The sequence below is a fragment of the Diceros bicornis genome, chromosome 12 (assembly GCF_020826845.1).
Source record: "Diceros bicornis minor isolate mBicDic1 chromosome 12, mDicBic1.mat.cur, whole genome shotgun sequence".
Lineage (NCBI taxonomy): Eukaryota > Metazoa > Chordata > Mammalia > Perissodactyla > Rhinocerotidae > Diceros > Diceros bicornis.
The window spans coordinates 47,320,053-47,338,887 of record NC_080751.1 but is presented as its reverse complement, the minus strand read 5'-3'; the positions used below and the strand labels follow the sequence as shown (position 1 = coordinate 47,338,887).

General features: G+C 44.4%; 1 protein-coding gene across 1 annotated transcript in view; it reads left to right on the top strand.

Moving 5' to 3' along the window:
* Window positions 1-18,835, top strand: part of VIT (vitrin) — a 101,874-nt gene that overhangs the window by 49,296 nt on the left and 33,743 nt on the right. Inside the window, exons 6-8 of the mRNA XM_058550670.1 lie at window positions 4,378-4,455; window positions 11,695-11,886; window positions 17,153-17,209. Of these exons, the coding sequence (XP_058406653.1) occupies window positions 4,378-4,455; window positions 11,695-11,886; window positions 17,153-17,209 (327 nt within the window). The remainder of the gene's footprint in view (window positions 1-4,377; window positions 4,456-11,694; window positions 11,887-17,152; window positions 17,210-18,835) is intronic.

Below are 18,835 nucleotides of genomic sequence, written 5' to 3'. Positions count from 1 at the left end.
CACTGCAGCTGTCCGTAAGTCCAATCAAACTTTTAATTAAGTGAATTACATTTAATAACTTGGGTTTTTGAACTACATCTTTAGTTAAGCCAAATGTGCCTCGTATCTGGAAACTTATTCCTTGAGATTTCTGGTAAATGAGTAAATAGGGACATAGGCTCTTAGAGAACTGAGCTATAATTTTATCTGAGATTTCTTTTTATTTAATTAATTTTCACTAGTCAGTTCTCATTATCTAGCTCCATGGGATTTTGTAGATAATCATTTTCAATCTTTTTCCCCCTCTTCCAAAGAGGTCATTAGTCAGTGAGCTAATGACTATGGTGATTTCACCGTGAAGAGGTAACCAAGTATCTTTGGGCTATGTGACCTGCCCTCTCCCTTTTGTCTATTTTTGTGAATTTCTCTAACTTAACCTCTCGTTTTGAAAACTTTTAAATTTACAGAAAAATTAAAAGAATAAGTACAATGAATACCCATATTCCCTTCACCTACATTCACCAATTGTTAACATTTTGTACACTTGCTTTACCTATCTATCTACTATCTTTTGTCTATGTTTTGTTCTGAGCCATGTGAAAATAAGCTGCAGGTGTCATGACACTTTACCCCTCAATACTTCAGCACACATCTTGTAAAAACAAGAATATTTCCCTAAATAACCACAATACCAATACCACATTGAAAAAATTAACATTGATACAATAATATTATCTAATAAATAGTTCTTAGTCAATTGTATCCAATTATCCTAAAATAGTCTTCATAGTAATTTCTTATTTTTTGGAGGTGGGTGGAGATCCACAATCCAATCAAAGACCATCCATTGCATTTTGTTGTCATGTCTATTTAGTCTTCTTTAATCTAGAACTTTCTACCACCACACTACCTTTTTTGGCCATAAATGGCAGTGACATTTTTGAAGTCCTAGCCAGTTGTCTAGTACAATATCCCACAATCTGGACCACAAACACATCCAACTCTTTCCTCATGATTGGATTCAAGTTAAATATTTTGCAAGAATATTGCCTAGGTAGGATCATAGCACATCCATTGTGTCATCTCACAATGACCATGTCAGGAGGCACATAATGTCAGTTTGTCCAATTGTTAGTGATGCTAAATCTGATTACTTGGATACTTTACAGTATCTCTCCATGGTAAAGACACTGTGTAATTAATAAGTAATCTGTGGGGTGATACTTTGAAACAGCATGAATAGCTTGTCCCCCAATAAGTTTTAACCAATGGTTTTAACATCCGTTGATGATCCTTGCTGTAGCAAGAATTACATTGGTAGTAAATTATAGTTGTTCTAATTCTGTCGTTCCCTCCACATTTATTAGTATTCTTATATAAAGAAGAGGGATCCCCCCCCACTCCACACCTATTTTTTCAAGTACCACAATGGACTTATGGATTGTTTTTAAAAATACAATATGTTATAATCTATTGTCATCATTATTCCTTTTGGTGCTCAAATTTTCCAAGTTTGGCCAGTAGGATCCCTTCAAGCTGTTGACTTGCCCCCATTAGCATTTGAGCACTACACGATGTTCTATCTTCACCTTGCACTTACCCTAACCTGGACTTTGAATCTCCCATTTTCTCCAAAGAGGCTCCACAGGATTTTAAACTACATTCTAGAAAACTTTCCTGGCATCCCAACAATATTAGGAGCCATGTGACTCTCCTGAGAAGGAGCCACCTATGGAAAACCAACTGAAGCAAGGAAGAGAAAAATGTCTCAGAGCAGATCTTCCAATCTGGGGGTTTTTTGGCATCTTTAGGTGCCCCATGCCCCAACCCCTACTACCCTCCGTTGATCAGAGTTTTAATAGGGCCACAAACAGACCTTTTAGGATTCTTCTCAACTTGAACAACCCCTGTTTCCTCTTATCTATGGAATTCTGCACACCGAGGGTTCAAATTAGACTGATTTCTATGTCAGATAGTGGGAGGTCATCAACCACAGTACCAGGAGGTTTGCCTTGAAACAAAAATTCAGGATAGGGGCCATATGAAAATGCTAAGGTCTAGAATACAAGTTTGTTGAGCCTAGAGAGAAATATAACCTCCACGTAGGTGTTTACCAAGTAGCTCCTGGCTAAATAAGAGTGTTTCTGTCTGAAGTGCTTAGCCTGCAATCCAAGAATCCCAACAGAGGTTTAAAAGAAAAATTAATTCCATGAGAGTAGAGATGTTTTGCATTTTTTAAATTAAAATCAATGTGCTGAAATTATTCTCTATAAATTTCAACTTCCGTGTCCTCTCATTCCACCTAGTGACATTTAAGCAAAACACTTTCTGCCAATGATAATAAACATTTGTGCTTCTGCAACGGCTGGGAGTCTCTTTCGAATGGATGAATTAGGAGAGTGCACTGCAGCATAAGAGCAGCAACTAACTGGTGCCGAGGTGTGCTCCCCATTCTTCAGAGGTTCACGGCCAACAAGTTTAGCCAGATCATGTCAGAATCTTCCTCTGAAGGCTCATGCCTCTGTGACCTTTCTCTAGATTTTTATTTCCAATTTTCACACATTGCCGTGCTCCTTTAATTAATTTGTTTTGGCAGGCTGGTAGGGGGCAGGAGAAGGGATGTGCATTTGTGGTCAGCATGATCTTTTGACGGTCCAGGGATGGAAAGGTCAGAGATAGACCTCCTAATACTGCCCATTTGTTCTTTGATCCCCATTTCAGAAAACTGAGCTCGTGCGCCTTTTCCTTCTGAATGGAAACAGAAAGAAGCATAGGATTTTAGATGTGAGAAGAATGGGAAATAGAGACAATGTCTCTGCAGTGCTCTGTTGATAAAGTGAGGCCCACAGCCAAGGGGCCCTCCTTGGGTCGGATAGAACCTCAATCATTGTCTATTTAGAGTAAGCCCAGGCAAGGGCGGGGGACCTGAAATGCCAGGCTCTGCTCCCAGGTGACTTTAATGAGCTGAAGTAACTCAAGTAAGCTCAAACACTTTGCCTCATCCTCACTTTGAATGACATTTATAGGCAATACCAGAATAACCTTTTTGCATCTCTATAGTGATATATAGTTCCAAAACATTTTAACTTTTTTTCCCATTAGATCCCTACAACTTTGTGTAGTAAGTTGGTCCATATCATTATCCATATTTTCTGAATTAAAAAAATGAGAGTCTCAGAGATTAAGGCAGCTAATTAATGGTAAAATAGAAGCAGAAACCTAGATTTTCTTATTCCCCATCCGAGGACTTTCCTAAGACCCTGTTATTCTGTCTGCTTCGTGACTCTACAGTCCTTTGTGCCAGTTGGACCTTTGCCAAAATCACACATTAAATTCTGTTCTACCCTACTAGGCTCTCCTCACCACCTCCTCCCCAAGCCCCATCCTATAAAAATATTCCCTCAGATTGAGAGTTAAAATGTTTCATTATCGGATGTACATATTGTATAACAAGTGAGACCCCTCCCAAGGGTATCTGAATTTTAACAGAGATCTAAGCATTAAGATGTTCCTTCACTGAATATTTATTGAGCATCTACTATGGCCAGACACTGGTCTAGGCACTGGGAATTCAAGTTACCAAGAGAGACAAATTACCTGCCTTCAGGGGGCTTCTACTTTCCAGTGACGCTTTGACTTTCCGATTCACTGCGGAACAAAACTCCTAAGGGGGAATTTCAGGCATCACTTCATGGTGGAGGGAAGCTTTGAAGACGGCAGCCTTCTCAGGCAACTTTCAGTCATACCAGGCTTGGTACTCGCTTACCCAGCCCCATCCCCTGATCGTTTTTCTTTTTTATGCCTCCACTGTTTCTCTGATACACATTAGCATTCCTCCTCTTCGCCTGGCATCTAAACTTTCCCTCCTTAGGTGGGCAACTAGTGCTTATTTTCAAGACTGATCCATATTTACCTACTTTCAGGTTTCTCTAGTGCCATGGAATTCAAATGGATCCCACAGGGTCCATGAAAGTGAGAGGCGGCCATTCATGCATAGCCAGCCTGTGACCAGAGCTCTCCAGTGTCCAAAATGAGAGCATGGGGAGTGTTTTTACATTCATCCCCTGACCTAATTAAACATTCAAAGCCACGTGTATGAAAACTTTAGCTTACGTGTCACATCTTCTCGGGCAAAATAAGAGTTGCTGATGTTAACTCTGAGTCGTGCTCCATGACTCCATTTTATTGCTTCCTTTCTAATAATAATAAAACACAGGCTATACAGAAAAACAAAATTCCACTTGACTTCCTTATTGTAATCAACAATTCAGCACAGAGGAGACTGACTGATTTTATTGTACTCAAGGGAGATAAATTGGAAGGAGGGAATCAACCTATCAGAACAGAACCATCTAAAACCTCTAGCTCTAGAAATAATTTTTTTTTTCTCTTTTACAGAAGGTAAACCCCAAAAGGGTGTAACCTACCCATCGGCTCTTACATATTCATCATCTAAAATCGCAGCTGCCAAAGCAGGCAAGTGTTCATGTGTGACTTCATCTAAATCTTCTGAGTTCGTAAACATGGAATATTGTGTTTTAGGAGATAGTGTAGAAATTAACATCTTAACCAGTCAAGCTCCACTGACTCCAGTAATATTTTAACAGATGCCAGGAACGTGGGCACAGAAATCAATGGGATCAGACGGCTGGGGCCAAAGAGCGAGGCCTTATTTTCTGGTTTTCTTTTTCACAATTCGGAGGTTATCTCTATGTGTCATTTTCATTCAGAATGACTGTTGCCTTGAATTTTATTGTATTGTTACTTTGGAAGATGACATGACATTCTGTCTGGAAATCTTCCCTGGCAGCTGAAAGGGAAAAGGCTGTCTCTACTTAGGTATGAAGTGAAGCAAGAGGATGATGCAGCTTATGTGATAACAGCCAGCAGCTAATCTGAACAACTCAGGCCAGAGATACACAGTCTATGAAGTTGTGCCTACCCAGTATCATGTGAACCACAAAGAGGGTACAGGTAGACCTCAGGCCAAGAAAATACCTTTTTCTTGGTTTCTGTGTTAAAGCGAGAACTATGCTGTGCATTATTGTGTCTTTGGGGGTACTTTGATATCCCACACAAAGAGAAACTGTGAGTTACTTTATAATGGGATTTTGCATTGCTTCCAGAAACTCCATGAGCTAGCAGATTTTGTTCATGTACTTAAGGTGAACAGGGTTTAAGAACAGCAACAGAAGCTAGCATTTCTTGAGTATTTGCCGTGTGCCAGGTACTGTTCCAAGAGCTTCATCTCATTATTGCGATTAATCACCCCAACACCACCATGGGTATGTACTATTCTTAGCCCTAATTTACAGTTTGAGGAGAATGCAGCACAGAGAAGTTTAGTAACTTGTCCTTTGCCACATAGCTAGTAAGTAGCAGAGCTGAGAATCAAACCCAGTCTGGCTCCAGAAACCCCTTACTATACCATTATCCTATGTTTTCTTATGCTAATAACGGTGTATATAAAGAGTCCTGATTTGAGAAGCTCTGGCATAAAAACAGGAAATGGTTTTTGTTTTCTCCCCCAGTTACTGCTCCAACTATATCTTTAATGACTTCTTAGTTATTCCAATAATCCAGACTTGTTTTTGTTTTAATTGCAAGGATACAGCTTTTCCCCACCCCCTACCCCCAAGCTGGCGGCGGATGGTAGTGGCTCAGGGCCCATTTCTGAGATATCACCCGTCGTCATTTGGTGTGTGCACACAGAAGAGGAATAGGTGACCGAGGTGTCCTTAAGTGACTGGCCAGTCGATGGAGGGAGGGTGGGTGCCCTTGGCCTCTCTGTTGTCTCATCTAGGGCAGCAGTTCTCAGTGATTTCCGAGTAGGTGATATGTGTGGATATCTGCGCCCAGGGGGCAGTGTTCAGCTTTATCCTGGCCCCCTCTTGCCTGGCCAAAGATCTATGCCCCATCCCTTTCTCCGAGTTCGGTGTCCCCTCCCTTGGTCAAGCAGCCTCTGGGCAGCCCCTTCCCATAGAGTGATGGGAAGGGCTGGAGTTCTCATCTTCCCCTCTGGGATCTGAGGAGAACTAGGATGGGCTGAGGTCGCCTTTCTCTTCCTATCTCACCTCTCCTTTGGCCTCTTGAGCCCTGCTGGCCTGAGCCCCTCCAGCAGCACCCCTTCCCCCTTCAGAAACCATCCCTCTGTTCAAGTAAGGCCCCCAACTTCATGTCAAGCACATGAAGGGACCACATGTCAAGCATCCCTTATTTTTACCCTGAGAGAGAGAGTACTTCTAAACTCCAAGAATATTCCTCAACACTTCCTGTGCAAGCTCCGCTCCTGCAGTGCCCCAGGTGGGCCACGGGTGCCGTGGCTCAGAAAGGCGGGTGGGGAAGGAAAGGCCCGTCTCCTCTCCTTGCAGGCCAGCGGTCTTGGTGAGTGATTCTCTTGAAGCCCCTCCATTTGGCTTGGGGAGGACAAAGCAGCAAGGAAGGGAGGGAACATCCTCTCACCCTGAACACTGCTCTCCCCAAAAGGTGGCTACTGACCCTCCCCTTCTTCCGGGCCTTTCCTTCTGCTGACTGGCCTGGGTGATGGTACGGGTTCTACTGGAATGGGCCTACCCATGGGCAGTCCAGAGGCACCTCTCCTCAATCAGAACGGGGTACTTGAGGCCTGCTGGCTTCAGCTTTGGGCCTTAGCCAGAATGCAGACAACAGGAAGGGTCCCGACAGCCTGCTGTGACTGCAGCCGTCAATTATCGAGTGTTTCTCTGTGCCAGACAAGACGCCTGTACTACAGTGACCCTGAGGCAGAGGACTGGTGTCCTTCCTATTTTCAGGCAACGAAGCTGACCCTTAGAGAGGTTTAATACCTTGCCCAAGGGCACCGTTCTAACTGGCCCATACAGCACCCAAACTCGGATTGTATCCACTCAAGGCAGGTAAAGTTGGGCGGAGAGAGGTGGAGGGGAGAGAAACTACAGCCAAATGATGGATGACTTAGATTATAAAATCCTTTTGGTTTCTACGTCCTCAACAGCAGAGATCGTTTCCAAAACTTCTCTCTCTACCCCAAGCACCACAGCCGAGCTGACCACTGTCCACCCCCAGCAAGCACGTGCTCCATAGGCCTGACTCATTGACATCCAGGAGGAGGGCGGGAGAGCCAGGAAAGCTTTCTCGTGCTTTGCTGCCTCGTAAATTTAAAATTAGCAAAGGTCATAGCTAAAACATAGTGATGTCACTTGTCCCCTCTACCAAACCATCTCAACCTTCGATGACACTATCATCAGGTATTACTGTCCTGTAACAAGATCATCCACAGTTGTCAGAGTCTGAAAAATCAAGCTCATTCATTCATTCAAGAACCATGTAGTGAGCATCTTCTATGTACCAGACTCTGAGCTAAACCATAAGGATTCCAACATAAAAGAGATACTTGGGGCCTCGCCCAGCTTCACGGCAGAGGAATCTTTCTTTAAAGTTATAGTCCCACCCTAGAGTACGTTTTACCAATTCAAATAAAAAACTCCAGTGAGAACCGTAAAAGGATGGCCCCCTTTGTTGCTCCTCTTCCTTAAATGATAAAATTCCTTTAGAAATTAGAGGAAGCAGAAGAGATGGAGACACAGGGCCAGCAGTTGTTCAGGTCTCAGCACGCCCCTACAAAATGCCTCTTCTTCTCTCCAGGAATGTGAGTTAACAGGTAAATCAGGTTAGGATGACCCCACCCCCCCGGCCCCCCAGGCAGTTAGCAACCAGAGGTGGGCAGCTGCTATTTGGCTAGAGCCCCAAGCTACTCTGAACTAACTGAAAACCAGTCAATGTTGGTTTGTAGAAGTTCACCAAAAGCTGGGTTGGCACATCCCTGGCCCGGCAGCAAGAGAAGGGACAGTAAATCTGTATTCGAGGCTGCTGAGCAAGGGTCTCAGGACACCCCCTCCTGGCTGCCCTTGACCGTCTGCATAGTACCTCGCCCCCAGAAGAAAATCAAGCCCAAGTTTATTGTAATGAGTTTGATTTCCCAGGAACCTCCTGCCCTCACTGCCTACACCCACCAAGCCACTCTTCCCCATCTTTGGAGAATAGACTGCTTCCGCCAGAACCCTGGACAGACCTCGGGCCACCCTATGACGGGAACCACATTCAGGAATCTTAAAGCTACTCATGACTTACCTTCCACTTTGGGCCTCTCTTGTGGAAAAAATAATGGAATTCGGAAACAAACAAATGTGGGTCCAAATCCTGGCTCTGCTATCGATTGTCTGTGTGACCTTAGATACGTTTCTTGACATCTTGAAAAATCTGTTGCTTATCTTGAAAATGGGTATACTTGGATGGGTTTCCAGGACTGTGATTAATATCAGACGTGAATGCTTATGTAAAAGAGACGCATAGCAGATGCCCAGTGAATGTTAGATGTCCTGCCCTCATGTGTACCCCTGAGGCATGTAACGAGTCAGCATGGGAAGAGCCAAATCCTCCCCCACCACGCTGACCTCTAGGATTGCTGCTGAATTGGCTTCAATTTCCTTTAGTCACCTCATATGTGACACCAACTGAGCAGTTTTTTCCACTGGGGGAGGAGGAGGCATATCATGATGAGAAATGTCAGCTACTGTCATTTATGGAATCCCTACTGTGTGCCAAGCACTGTGCGGGCCCCTTACAGGCATGATCTCTGATTACGAAAACAGCCCTGCCACGTAGGTCTGACCACCTCCATTTTACAGCAAAAGGAGCCACGCTCAGAAAGCTTTAAGTGGCCAGGCTGGTGAGGGCTGGAGCCAGGAGTCCAGCCTGGTGCTGGCTGTGGTTCTCAAATCAGATTTCCAAGGCCCACCCCAGACCCAGCGAATCAGAGTCTCTGTGCATAGGGCCCTGGAATTTGCATTTTAATACCTCCACTGTGGTCCTAGTGATGGACCAGGTGTCGGAAGCTCTGAGGACCTCCTGCTGCTCTTGAGAAGGTGGTTGTCTGGAGCTGTTCTTGACCTTGTCCAAAGAGGAATATGTTAAGAGCTTAAGGGAAGTTTTGAAATGTTTTCCCACGAAAATCTTTGAAAAGAGACCAAACTTCCTTGTACCTGAGGTTGTATGAAGAAACTATGTTACTGGTTTTATTTCAAATTGCTCAAAAGGAACCTGGTCTCATGAAATCACTTTGCATCACATCAGGCATTATGTTCAGTAAGGAATTGGGAGCAATTAGGGTAGAATGTTTTCTCTATCTCCCTCTTAAAGACAGTTCTATTCCCATGAAGGAGAGCAGGCAAAAACAACAGCCCATGGAAGACCATGGAAGACCAGAGAGGGCTCTGTTGGTTGAATTTATGACATGCTTGAAAGCATTTCTGTTCTAAGTAAGTAACACTCACGACTGCCCTCAGGATATTTAATCTGCTCTCTAGTAATCAATACTAGCAAAGGCAGACGGGGGTGTTCAGAAACCTTGGAATTAGCCAATGGTGTGAGAAAAAGATAATTCAGATTTTCAATATCTAATAAGTTTAAAGTGGCAAGACATATTCACTATTTTTGTAGAAAATAGTACATCTATACTTCTACAAGTAGAGGTTTTATTTTTAATTTAATTAATTGTGGTTTAATTAATAATTTGCAAGTAAAATGTACTGTCAGTTTATTTATATATTTCTCTCCAAATTAATAGTTATATCCTATTTCATAAAATATACAAACGATTCTATTAAGTGGGTTTTCCCTCTATGAAGTAGGTCAAACCTAGGCCTGCATCTCCCTAAAGAGGCATTAATGCCTGGTAGTATTTACCAGAGGGTAAAACAGAAGAGCACTTTAGAGAAATTAGAAACTTCCCTAGGACTTGTAATGGAAGCTCAATTCCTTTAAAGCACTGGAAATGTCATAAATCACGCAGGTTCAGTTTTGCCCAAGGATGGCGTGAAAACTGGCTGAACCCCCAAGGCCGCTACCAGCTCTTTAGCAGTTTGTCTGGCACAGTCTACAGGCAGATTTAAAGGTGACCAACTGTTAGCAAGAAACAGGGTAAATGAGGGATCTGCTTCCTGCTTTGACCAGCTAAAGCCTTCAAGAGTAGACCAGATGGCCGAACTGCAACCCAATTCCAGGGTGCTGTTTCCTGACCTGCTCTCCCAAGTCAATGCTGTGATTCCCGTAGAAGGTGACAGTGTCGTGGTGGGGAAGCAAGCAGGTGCCAGTGCTGGGCAGTGGGTCTGAACACCCCACCACGTGTCTGTCTGCATGGCTGGTTTGGGATTATGGTCTGACACAGTTTTCCCAGCCTGCTGTACAATGTCAGAGAGGAAGTTGGATGGTTCCCATGAAGAGTGCAGCACCTTCTTATCTCACATGCTGTCCCCTTGGCCTGCTGTTCTGCGTACCCAAGATGCATCATCCCTAAGCAGAGTTAAGGCCAGAGCTGGGAAGCTGTGATAGGCTCAAAATGCACCCCCTCCCCAAAGATATCCATGTCCTAGTCCTTGGAACCTGTGAATGTTTCCTTATATGGCAAGGGGGGTGGGGAGGCTTTTCTGATCTGATTAAGAGTCTTTAGATGGGGAGATTATCCTGTGGATTATCTGGGTGGGCCCTAAACGCAACACATGTATCCTTACAAGAAGGAGCAGAGGGAGATTTGACACACACAGAGAAGGTGTTGTGACGATGGAGCAGAGAGAGAATTGAAGATGCTGGCCTTGAAGAGTGGAGAGGAGCAGCCACAAGCCAAGGAAGGCCAGCAGCCACCAAAAAAAAATGGAAGAGGCAGGAGCCAGATTCTACTTTAGAGCCTCCCAAGGGAGCTCACCCCGGCCAACACACGGAGTTCAGCCCAGTGATACTGATTTCCAACTTTTGGCCTTCAGAACTGTGAGAGAATAAATTTCTGTTGTTTTAAGCCACCAGGTTTGTGGTAATTTGTTACAGCAGCCACAGGAAACTAATACAGATGCACGGATATAGAAGCCGGCATACCCCTTCCCCTTGTGGGGCCTGGCAGGCACACGCAACCAGCAGCTGTTGTTTTCTCCCAGGACTGGAGCGCTGCTCACTTCTGGGGCCATTTTGTGTCTCCTTCTGGCACAGACCTATGGTTCTCAACACAATCCCCAATGCTCAGTGGGAAACCACTTGTCCCCTAAACCTTCAGAGATATTCTCAGGGCACCCAGAGTACTAACAAACTGGGACCCATTTGAAATTGTAGAAGCAATCTAAATCATCACAGACGGATGAAGAGCACAATGTGGAAGAGGAGTCTAGATGATCCTTACCGTCTGATTAGTTCCGTTACCCCGTTTCACAGATGAGGAAACGGGGGCCCAAAGGAGTTAGTCGACTAGTCATGAACCAGCTTAAAGGACAACATCTAGAACACATTCTCTAAGAGTAAGTCATAGTGAAAGCCCTGGGAGTAACTTCCATCCCTAGGCCAATGCTAATTGAAACAGCAACAAAATGTGTTCAATGAACCATTTCTTCTGGTGTCTGGAAAAGTAATTTGGCAATTCACCATGTTCTGCCTTGTCTATGTTGCTGTAGTTTTGAACTGTCACTTAAGTATTTTATTATTTAAGCTTTGGTTTGCTTGTCGGCTTATTGTTCCATCCAGATCGTACATCCCTTTAGAGCAGGTGGATTCCACCCTCCACAGTGGCTAGCACAGGTCTTTGCTCATAGTTAGTGTTCAATAAACATGTATTTTATTTCTGTCCCGAAGAGTCTACCGGCTATTTTGTAGGCCCTGGTTAATTCACTTTTCTTACAGGTGAGGCCACAAAAGCCTATGAGATGCCATCAGTTCCAGGGACAACCGCACAGCCAGTCCCCCTGATTCAGGTACTGGGGACCAGCACAGCCGAAGCCACCTACACCGCCTTGTCAAAGCCATCCCCATCTACAGGCTCTCCTGCCAGCAGCCCCAGACCGCAGCCCGTGGGCCACAGGAGCCGGGAGCTGGGTCAGTAGGTAGACTGTGTGTTGCCATGTGCTAGAAAAGTGGGAGACTGGGTTTTTAGAGTAACAGCTCTGTCTGAACGCCTGCGTGTAGTGCCCATCTTCCACCTTTTGAGCTGGGTGAGGGGGGAGCATCCTGAGACCTGGGGTCTGTGGTTGTGTCTCAGATTCAGGTGATAAACTTGAACCCAATAATAATTCAAGACTGAGCTAAGAGCTAAACAAACAGTGTAGAAGGGGCTTAATATAGATTCAAAAATAGGACTGCTGTTATATTTTGGAAGGTAGGATATTATGTGAAACTTTCCCATTGCAAAATGCCATTTCTCCAAAAGCTCAGTTGAATGGATAGTAGGTTTCTATGTAAACACTGTTGGGTTTGGTTTTGTTTTAAGTGACAAATTATACACTCCTGGAAGTCTTCAAATATTAGAAACAAACAAAACCCAAAGAATTCCTTTAGGAAAAGCCAGATAGCTAAAAGTTTTATTCCTTTTCTGATTGCTTTTTGTCTCATCACTTGTATCCATTTCTTAAATCATGTTTTAGGTTTTGCAAAGCCCAGTTTATGGAATTAATCTCAGTATTATGTCAAACATGACCTTAAAACCTCATTTGATAATCCAATCTCCAGTTTCTACACAGGCTTATATGTAAGCCATCCTCGGCTAATAAGGACCTATCTCATTTCTAAAGATCTTCTGGCAAGGGGGTGGAAAATTCCACAGCTGAAATGCCACTATTTTCTCTGCATTTTTTTTTTTTTTCGGTGAGGAAGATTCGCCCTGAACTAACATCTGTGCCAGTCTTCCTCTATTTTGTATGTGGGCCACCATCACAGCATGGCCACTGAGGAGTGATGTAGGTCCACACCCAGGAACTGAACCCCAGCCACCAAAGTGGAGCATGCCATACTTAACCGCTAGGCCACGGGGCCGGCCCCATCTCCACAATTTTTAAAAATTATTTCCCACTTTGTGCCACTTTTAAGGAAAAAGTGCCTAGGACATGTTCTTTTCAGCCTCACCTCCACCTTCCAAACATTACTGCCACGTAGCGTGGCCCTTCCCTGCTTCCATATCAGAGCCCAGATGTCTATCTATCCATCTTGTTATTTAACAAATACAAATAAGCACTTACAATGTGCTAGACACTCTTCTAAGCACCTTATAAATATTAGCCTATTAAATCCTCATAACAACTCTCTGAAGTAGATATATTATTTCTAAATTGACTAATCTGCGTATTGATGAGGAAACCTAGGGCAGGGAGGAAACTGACCCCAGGTCACATGGCTGGGAAGTAGCAGAGCTGGGATTCGAACCCCAGCAGCCTGGATCTCCTGTGACTCCGCTTGCAGGAGACATCCCTGCCATAAAGGAACCCCCCAGGCACTAATGAAGCATCACAAACCCTGCATGAGCGCCTGACCCTTCTTGACGTGGATGGAGTGGCAAGATTAGAGGGTCTCAGACACAGCCAACTCTTGCTGTGATTAATAATAAATAACAATGGAACACACATAGTTCATACTTTCCCTGTGCTACGCACCCTGCATGCATTATTTTATTTAATCTTCCTAACAACTCTATGAAATAGGGATGATTATTATTCCATTTGATGAACGACTCATGGAAAAAGCTAGGATATAAAATCCCCAAAATAAGAATACCATAAAAATAATTTCTGAAATACATTAGACCCTCCCCACCATCCTATTCTTGTTGAATTCAAGCTAATATGAACAGAGGCACTCAGTGCCCAACAGCAAAAGAGAAATAATTAGGAAGGATGCTGGTGGCAGGGGTCCCATAGCCCAAAGTTTTCCTTTTTCTTAATTTCAGGCTCTTGACTTTTAGAGCCCTTGATTCTTTCAAACGTTTTTGAGTAGCTAAGTTGTTTGCTCCTGGTGTCTCTTTGGAGGACGTCGATTTTGACCTAACACATATAATTAAACATGTGGCGTATTTATTTGGCTACCCTGGGAGCTTGGAAATCCTGTTACAAGTTGGCCCTGAGCTTATGGAAAACCTCAAGCAACTTGAAACAGTGGCTCCCAACCTAGCAAAGCTTCATTATTCCTGGCTTGGGGACAGGAGCTTTGGACAACAGCCTCCCAGCCATCAGTGTTCCTTGTTCATCCTTGCCCAGCACCCGCGTCCACCCTGCCCCACAGACCACTAGACAAATATTCACAGCAAGCACTCCAGGCAGCATGCCCCATAATTGCTAAGAAAGGAGCCAAATTGGGGAAGGAGGAAGGGAGAGAGGCCTTTTTAAGACTTGTATTGCCTATTCAAAGGATTTTCCATAGGAATGAAGAGAAGTGCAAATTGATGTGTGAATGCCTATGTCTTCTTTTCATAACAGCTTTATTGAGATATTTTTTGCATACCATACAATTCACCCAGTTAAAGTGTACAGTTCAATGGTTTTTAGTATATTCACAGGGTTGTGCAACCCTTGCCACAATCAATTCTGGAACATTTTCATCACCCCAAAAAGAAACCCTATACCCATTAACAGTCACTCAGCATGTCTCCCTAATCCCTCCCTCCCCCAGCCCTAGATAACCACCAATCTACTTTCATGAATGCCTATCTTAATGTATGGCTATAGACATTTGCTGTGATATTTTAGCCCAACTATATTAAATAATATCTAGTATATGGATAACTCCTTTATTTCTTCAAATGAGCTGAAAATATTCTGCCAGTTCTAAGAGAGCAACTCTCCTACTGCTGATGGACGAGTAAGTTACTGTTACTGCATTTATTAAGGGTTTCCTTTTTCTCTTATATATGTGACCATAGCCAAAAGATTCTAGAAGTGGTTGTGGATGGGGTGTTCAAGCAAAACTTAGTTCACTTATTCATTCAACAAATATTATTGAGTGCCTACTATGTGTCAGGCACCGTTCTAGGATTTTGGGCTGCATCGGTGAACGCATCCCACCAAGATCCCTGCAGTAGGTCACTCCAGCTTAGGACATGTGATAAGCATGTGGCCGGAACAGGAGCGATCTCTATTTGGGGTCTCTGGGTCAGCTTTGCTCTACAATGAGGTGAAGAGCTGCCTCTCAGACAGGACATAGGAACTTAGAGGGAGTGCAGGACAGAGTAGAAACTTTGCAGCAGGGGCACTCCCAGCCCATGAAGAGGAGCTGACGTCAGTGGAAGGACTCCAAGGAAGATGGGGCTGGACCCCAAGGCCACATCATGGCCCCTTAACTGACCCATGCGTGTGCAAACCTAACAAGACAGGGAGGAACAGGTCAAGGGATGGGGGTAAGGGAGCCAAGAGCCAGAGCGATAGAGACGTTTCCCAGGGGTGGGAGTGAGGCTGTGCTTCACAGGAGAGGCCAAGGACTTCAATGGCACCCACAGGAGCCAGGTGGCCGCAGAGCTTCATCCCAGGGCCAGAGGGGGCAGCCTGGAGAAATAGATGCATAGATATGCTGAGGAAAGAGTTCTAGAAAAGATGGAAAATCCCTCCAGGCCCAGCTGCAGGGCCAGCTCAAGCTACCACAGCTTAGATGGTAGAGTGGCTTTGCCCAGTGAGATTCATTCCAGGAAGTGTCATGGTTGCCTCAGCTGATCTAACATATTAAACGTGTCCACAAGGAAGAGTAAAGGGAGGGGGAGCAGAGCTCTGCCTAGTGGCAAGGCATGGTGATGGCCGTGATCGTTCACCTTTCTACTCCACGCCACCCTCCACCAAGGGCAGCTGAGGAGGAGGAAGTGGTGAAATCTGCGACTGGAAGCAGACAGGCATCTGTAACTGCCCATCCCTTTCACATGCAATGTCCCTCATCTCTGAAAGTTTAGCCTCCTTAAGGAGTCTAGAGAAGGTTATTCTTAAAATCCAGTCTCACAAATAGTAAGACAAACGTTCCAAAAGAAAACTGGGTGAAGGTCATGACCAGACAAGCCATGGGGAAAGAACTATAAATGGCCAATAAATATAACAAAAGGAGTTGAACTTCTCCAGGAATCAAATTAATGCAAATTAAACAATAAGATGTCATTTCTCACCAATTCACATTGGAAACTGATAAGACACAGTTTTGGCAAGAGTGTGGAGAAATGACCCAGAATTTGCACTTACAGGAGTATATCCTAAGGTAATTATCAGCCAACTGAAAAGAAGAAGCCTAGACACAGATGTTGTTCATAATAGAAAAATAAATGGAGATGATTTAATTGTCCATCATCAGAACAGTTAAAAAAGTTACTATATGGCTATTAAAATTTTGATGAATATGTGCACTTACTGACAGGAGAAGATTGGCCTGTGACACATTGTTAAGTCAAAGAAACAGCCTGCTAAACAGCTAAACCAATCTCATTTTTGTAATCGTGTATTATATGTGGGAACATGTGCATAGAAAAAGGAATACAACGCTATATACCAAAATTGTAAACAGTAACCACTGGACAGGGGGATTGCAGGTGATTTCTTGCTATCCATAGTATATATTTTGACAGTGAGCATGTGTTATCTTTATAATTAGAGGGAAAATAAAACTATTTTGAGTTTGTGTCCAAATAATTGGAACAAAGACAAAGGGAGTGAAAAGTTGATGGCAGATAGATTTAGTTCTAAGAAAAACTGATATTTTTCCATGACCTCTTATCTCTTCCCCTCCATGAGTCTTGCTTCTTTCCCTCAGCTGGTTTTACATGGCCAAAACCGACTTTGCTTCTCTCTTCACAGAATCTCCCATCTCCCTCCTCCCTTTTAAAGCCTTGCTTCAGAGAACTTGCCCAATGAATAATGAATGCTGTAGTGTATTTGATTCCCTCACAGAGTAGTTAAGGATAACCCATTGTGTACCTTTAAAAACGACTGAAAGCTAATGCGATTTGCATCAATACCATGTTAACGCAGTTTAAGCAAATTGCTAAACATTAAGTGACATTTCTATTGAAGGCTTACTTTAGCCTCCTCAGGAGTGGCACAGTTGAGGAGAATTACTGGAAGAATAATGAAGTATAAAGACATATGGTCCTTTAGTAAAAAGATACTTATTTGACAATTGTGAAATACAAGGGTTATTATTACCTGGAATTTTCAGTCAGTGTTTGGAGTTAAATGCAGTTTTTTTCCTTTTCAATGCCTCCCTCTCTGGGGCAACTTCAGATCGCCCAAAGACAAGCTTTACCTTGGTTCTGACCTTGGCAATGTCTTGCTAGGTTGGATCATGGAAAGAATGAGAACAGTTCGATTAAAATTCATGTCATGTTATGACCAGTCAAATGTTATTGCAGATCTCTGGTCCACCACCATCTACGCAAGCAGCCAAAACAGCCCCGGCGCCAATCCAGGTAAGAACCGGAACTCAGCTTTCCAGCTACTGATGAAAGGTAAGCTTGTTTACATGGGGTGTGTCTTTCCAAATCCTTGCCATGTGATTTCGATTTGGACAGAGAGCTTTAAACCAGTTATGCCAACAAAAGGTACTGCTCAAGGGCCCAGCTTGTGAGGAAGCCATTTAATAAACAAAGCTGTCACCCATCGCCATTCCCTCAAGGCAGTTTTGTAGAGGTTGTGATAGAAATTCCTAAGGATTCAGTAACTAGGCTCTTTTTTTTTGTGAGGAAGATCAGCCCTGAGCTAACATCCATGCTAATCCTCCTCTTTTTTTTGCTGAGATAGACTGGCGCTGAGCTAACATCTATTGCCAATCCTCCTCCTTTTTTTCCCCAAAGCCCCAGTAGATAGTTGTATGTCATAGCTGCACATCCTTCTAGTTGCTGTATGTGGGACACGGCCTCAGCATGGCCAGAGAAGCAGTGCGTCCGTGCTACCCGGGATCCGAACCCGGGCTGCCAGTAGCGGAGCGCACGCACTTAACCACTAAGCCACGGGGCCGGCCCAACTAGGCTCTTATAAACCTGCACAGGGATGCTCTCTGGGGTTTGTGCTGGAGGAACTTGGGTAAAGGATAGACAGACATTTTTATCATTTCCCAGAAAAGGGCAGAGCCGCTTTTGCTCTGGTACTTCTGTGACGTGGGGGATAGCACAGATTCTCTCTCCTCCCTGGAGTTCTCCCATGAATTATGACACTCCCTGGCCCCCTTTCTTCACTTCTGTGTGTGTCCCTTAAAGGTTAGGCCCAAGAACTGGGAATGCAGAGGGATGAAGCAAGTTCTCTTCTCTGAGACACGGTTGAGGCCTGCAGAGATTAGAAAGGAAAATGGAACAGGGTGAGATGCTTCCACAAACTCTGCTCAGGGCCTGGACCATGAGCTGATAGACTTTGCTGGAAGGACACATTTCCATTTGCAGCCATGGAGCATGAGGATGGGGGGCCTGGAGCCCCAAAAGAGAAGAGTTCAGGTCTTTCTCTTGCTGGGGGATACCTGTCTGTCCTTCTCATGTTAAAAGATTCCTAGAGACGGTAGGTTCTGTTCCGCTTTGAAGCCAGATGGGAGCAGGGGCTCCGTGCAGTCCCCCGGACAGGGCTAGCAGCTTCTATGAGCTTCACAATTGTGCCTTTGCCAAGGTACATGCTGTTGTCCTGGACAAAGGGCTTAAGAATCAGATCGCTGGGCAGGGCAAGGACTCCAATGCCATTCTAGGCCTTAACAGGCTCGTGGGACTGTTCCTGCCGCCAAGCATGGGGTGCTCCTTCCTCTTGCCCACTTGGCCAAGATCTTTGCCTCCTCTGCAAACCCCAAAAGTAGAGCCAACCGCAGAGATCTCGGCTGACTTCCAAGGAAAATCTGAACTAGGGGCACTTTCACCAGGCAGCAAAATAGGGGAAGAAAACAGATTGCTGTTTGCATAACTCAGCTGACCCTGTGTAACCCCCTCAGGTATCCAAAGGCAGGACTCTCGGGAGCTGCTTTCCAGAAACCTGCTGGAGCCTATGTCAGCCTGGGTAGGCTGCCCGCTGCCAACCATCCCTGCTCTGCTGTTCTTGCAAACTCCTTCCTCCCCACACAC